This window comes from Clinocottus analis, unplaced genomic scaffold (assembly GCF_023055335.1).
Source record: "Clinocottus analis isolate CAN_PGR_092001 unplaced genomic scaffold, fCliAna1.0.p SCAF_46, whole genome shotgun sequence".
Lineage (NCBI taxonomy): Eukaryota > Metazoa > Chordata > Actinopteri > Perciformes > Cottidae > Clinocottus > Clinocottus analis.
The window spans coordinates 444,161-449,121 of record NW_027176203.1 but is presented as its reverse complement, the minus strand read 5'-3'; the positions used below and the strand labels follow the sequence as shown (position 1 = coordinate 449,121).

The 4,961-nt window shown below is 51.0% G+C and overlaps 1 protein-coding gene across 5 annotated transcripts in view; it reads right to left on the bottom strand.

Annotated features, from left to right (window-relative positions):
* Positions 1 to 201: 201 nt before the first annotated feature.
* Positions 202 to 4,961, bottom strand: part of LOC137801929 (uncharacterized) — a 5,718-nt gene continuing 958 nt past the window's right edge. For 2 of the 5 annotated variants that reach the window (XM_068599376.1, XM_068599377.1), the window contains exons 2-7: positions 4,901 to 4,961; positions 4,400 to 4,552; positions 3,266 to 3,409; positions 2,880 to 2,949; positions 407 to 626; positions 202 to 327 (exon numbers count right to left, since the gene is read on the bottom strand). The exon at positions 4,901 to 4,961 is cut by the window's right edge. In XM_068599376.1, coding sequence (XP_068455477.1) covers positions 276 to 327; positions 407 to 626; positions 2,880 to 2,949; positions 3,266 to 3,409; positions 4,400 to 4,552; positions 4,901 to 4,921 — 660 coding nt within the window. In that variant the 5' untranslated portion in view covers positions 4,922 to 4,961 and the 3' untranslated portion in view covers positions 202 to 275. The remainder of the gene's footprint in view (positions 328 to 406; positions 627 to 2,879; positions 2,950 to 3,265; positions 3,410 to 4,399; positions 4,553 to 4,900) is intronic. The other 3 variants (XM_068599378.1, XR_011079928.1, XR_011079927.1) reach the window with 3 other exon arrangements.

Sequence of the window (4,961 nt, the reverse complement as noted above, 5' to 3'; positions counted from 1 at the left end):
TTTGTTTTCTTTGTCAGTATTTATTTTTCCCAGAGCGTTTCCTTCCAGCTGGACCTTCAGGTTCACGTCCTCACCTCCTGGTTCCTCCTCTGCTCTGACCCGGGGGCCCGATGCCGCTCAGCATCCATTCAACAAGGTGTCAACACGCAAACATCACACGTAAACAGAAGGGGGGGGGTGAGGGAGGGGGGGAGGGAGAGAGGGGAGGGGGAGGGGGGGGGGGAGGGGGAGGACGATGGAGTGGAACCGCAGACCAGCAGAGCGGCGGCGTGTCCTCACGTGTTAATGGAGCGAGCGACACTCTGAGGGGCGGAGCCTAAATACCTGCTGAGAGACAGGAGGGCAACAGCACACGTAACACTCCAGAGACACACACACACACACACACACACACACACACACACACCTGGCCACATGACCTCGTGCTCTGGTGAGGTACTCCTCTCTCTCAGGCCTGCAGCATGTGTTGTTGTTGTTGTTGTTGTTGTTTGGGGACTTTAAACAGACGTGTTGTTGTAGTTTCGGCGCCGCTTCACTTGTCACACGGCGCTCGCTGTGCTCGTCTCCATGGAAACAACGATGGCAGGACGGAGAGGACTCAGCGAGTTCTCGTGCAGATTGAAATGCTTTAAAACATGAAAGAAGAAAATAAACAGGAGTTATAGTTTATGATGAATGTGACACAGTAACACACAGGAGCTTATTACACAACCATAAATATGAACATGAAGCATGAATATGACTCCAGAGAACTCCCCAAGTCATGGAAATATACATTTTTACTTTCAGTGAAATCTGCACTAAATTAATTACGACACATATTTAACTGCACTTCATCAAAATCATCAAAAAAGTGATTTTATATAATATAAACAATATCATATGCATCAATAAAAAGAGAAAAAACTACCTGGAAAACAAAAAATCCAGTTAGGAAAATGTCTGAGGCTGAACTGGTTGAAGAGGCCCAACTCATGAACCACACACACACACACACACACACACACACATCTATACACACACACACACACACACACACACACACACACACACATCTATACACACACACACACACACACACACACACATCTATACACACACACACATCTACACACACACACACACACACACACACACACACACACACACACACACACACACACACACACACACACACACACACACATCTATACACACACACACACACACACATCTATACACACACACATACACACACACACACACACACACACACACACATCTATACACACACACACACACACACACACACACACACACACACACACATCTATACACACACACACACACACACACACACACACATCTACACACACACACACACACACACACACATCTACACACACACACACACACACACACACACACATCTACACACACTCACACACACACACACACACACACACACACACACAGACACACACACACACACACACATCTACACACACTCACACACACACACACACACACACACACACACACACACATACACACACACACACACACATCTATACACACACACACACACATCTACACACACTCACACACACACACACACACACACACACACACACACACACATACACACACACACACACACATCTATACACACACACACACACACACACATCTATACACACACACACATCTATACACACACACACACACACACACATCTATACACACACACACATCTATACACACACACACACACACACACACGCGGGCAGCAGCTTCTTGGCAGCAGAACTGTGAAAGGAGTCTCACCATTTGGCAAAGAGACTTTTCTCCGTATTACTGTCTTCATAAAAAGGTATAATGCTGAATAGCAAAATGGGAGAGAAGGTGACATGATTTGAGATTGAAATGAGACCAAGAAGATGGCAAAAAGCTCTCGTTTCCACCGGCAGACGAGCCGGGGCTCTTTGATGAGAGGCTATTTCCACGCTACAATGGAGGCTCGTTCCTATTGTGTGAAGGAGGAGCGGCGCCATCCACCCGAACACAGAGGAGCTCTGTGTTCGGGTGGAGGTGTGACCGCGGCGTCCCTCCTCTCATCCTGCAGAGGATGAGGAGAAGGCCTTCCTCTCGCCTCCTTCAGGTCTCCAGACGGACTCATGTAAATCCATCCAGTCACCTGAGAGGAGCTCCGGCTTTGGGAGTGATAATGACTTAGAGGAGGACGACCAATGGGGAGAGGACGCGCCGGACACACACACACACACACACACACACACACACACACACACACACACACACACACACACACACACACACCTCTCTTGCGCTCAAGCTAGCTGAGCAATCTCCTCTCTCATCTCGTCCCCACATACTGTGCCAGCTGCAGATTGAGGTGGCAGCTCCCGTCATAATGGGGGGGGGGGGGGTATCGGGTGGGGGGGGGGTATCGGGGGGCATTGCCAGCCTTGCCGTGAGCGGCGCTCCCCCAGCCTGAGCCCGGTCTCAGTGGGCAGCCGCGCCGGTAATAGAGTAAATAACTCAAATGAGGCAGTGTGAATTACTTCTCTGATGGGCTGGACGGCCCCCGCTGTGACGCCGACCGGGGGGTCCGGCTCGCAAGGAGCTTTGAAAATGTGGGGAAATGGGTCTGAGATGCAGCGAGGTAGCGGGGGAGGAGGGAGGCGGGGGAGGGGAGGAGGGTGTTTAATACAGGTGGTGATGGAAGGGGGGGCTGTGCCGCATCAAGTCTGGACGGACCGCTGCAGCCGAGGACTCGCACATCTCCCCGGTGCTGAAGGTCCACCTGGTGGAGGTCGAGGGAGGTTTCTGACGGCGCTCGTGTGTGTTCAGGTATTCAAACTCGCTGGTCTGTGACATACGTTGTGAAAGAAAAGGATCCTCCCGGGCCGTGCAGGGTATGTAGACATCGGACCGGAGGCAGAGCGGGACCTGAAGCCCAGATTCCAAACACAAAGACACTTCAATGCCGACGGATGATTGAAAACCACATCAAAAATGAACCTGCAACCTTGGGCTTCAAAGGGAAGCATATTGCGCAAACTAATACAACCAGGAAAAAAAATACATGAATACATTTTCCTTCATTAGGTGACCTCGAAGTAGGTTACATGGTCATTCCTATTCCGCGCCCAGCCTCCAGTTCAGAGGCGCCTCTGAGCCACCGACGGGCAAACAAAGACTTCAATGCTGGTCCCTCCAGCGCGGGGAAGACTCTGCTTATCATTTCAAAGGCGCGGCCCCTCACCCGCCGGACCGGCTGAACCGCCGAGTCAGAGGAGCGTCTCGCGGTGGAAGACGGTCCTTCGTCTGTTCGCTGGTGGTGACGCCGTGTTTCCTTCTGGGCGGTGGCGGGTTCCTTGGTTCCTTGCTTGTGTGATCTCGTCCCGACCTTCCGGATCATCCATTATGTATCGCAGCAGGTTTGTAAAAAAAGAAAAAGAAAAGGTATGAAAGTGAAATGAGCAGCGGCCCCTTGACAAGGAAAAGCTTTAATCTGAGTTTAGGAGGAGGATCCGGGTGTCAGTTTAGGGACGACAGCGAGACGCTTTCAGGGGAAATGAAACGCTCTGATCTCTGCGTCGAACCTGCAACTCGCCAGACATAGCAGGAGTCGGTGAGGAGTCACCTGACTTTTTCTCGCCCCACACACACACACACACACACACACACACACACACACACACACACACACACTTCTTCCAGGCCCCCCCCCCCCCCCCCACCCCTCACCCCACTGCAAAGCGGAGCCAGAAGACAGCTCAGGACTCGGGGATGACAATGAATTAAACAATATGAAATTCACACCAGGCACACCTCCGCCTGCCTGTAGCCGGTGGATCCGGGTCACTAATGGAACGTGCGCGCCCACGTCACAGTTTGCTAAATGGAGCTCAGCTGGGTGCCTGCAGAGCCGGTGGTTAGAGAGCTCTGCTGAGGGAACACGGCTCTGCTTCCAGGAGGATCGGCACTAAGCCCAAAACCACACAGGTACATCCAACTGATGGGAGATTCAAAAGGCTCCCAGTGACTGTGTGTGTGTGTGTGTGTGTGTGTATGTGTGTGTGTGTGTGTGTGTGTGTGTGTGTGTGTGTGTGTGCAGGGTGAATTTGGACGGAGCTAGCAGGGAGAATAAAGCTAATTCTCTCTTGTACACGAAACAAGGTGGACACGTTCGTGTGAGGAGGAGGAGGAAGAAGAGGAGGAGGAGGAAGAGGAGGAAGAGGAGGAAGAAGAGGAGGAGGAAGAGGAGGACAAGGAGGAGGAGGAAGAGGAGGAGGACGAAGGTGGGACGAAAATGCTTACTTGGAAAAACTACATTAGATTTCAGCTTTTTTGAATTGTTTGTTTTAGCAGAAGTGAACGTCCCTACAAGACTGACCTGAAGGACCTGAAAGACCTGAAGGACCTGAAAGACCTGAAGGACCTGAAGGACCTGAAGGACCTGAAGAACCTGAAGGACCTGAAAGACCTGAAGGACCTGAAGGACCTGAAGGACCTGAAAGACCTGAAGGACCTGAAGAACCTGAAGGACCTGAAAGACAACGAGGATTCTTTGAGAATAGAAGCAGGCATTGTTCTTGGTGACCTTGTGGTCAGAGGTGGAGACATGGAGGAGATGCAGGAAGCTGGAGAGCAGACTCGGTGTGGAGATCAGATCCTCCATGGTGTCCGTTCCTCTGGACTTCTGGACCTCCATCACAAACACACAACACTGAGCAGAAGATGAGAACAATGCCACCAGGATCCTTCAGCATGTTCCTCTGGAAGACTTTTCTTTCTGGTGTCTTTATGTGAATCGTGTTAACAGCTCCTTCAGGTTCCTGCTTCCACCTGAACACTTTTACTCACTTCAATGTAAAAAACATTATTTTTCTCATACCGTCAGCCTGAATATTTCCATATCCGTGTTCCTGGATAGGGAGGAAACGCAGCAGGACCTC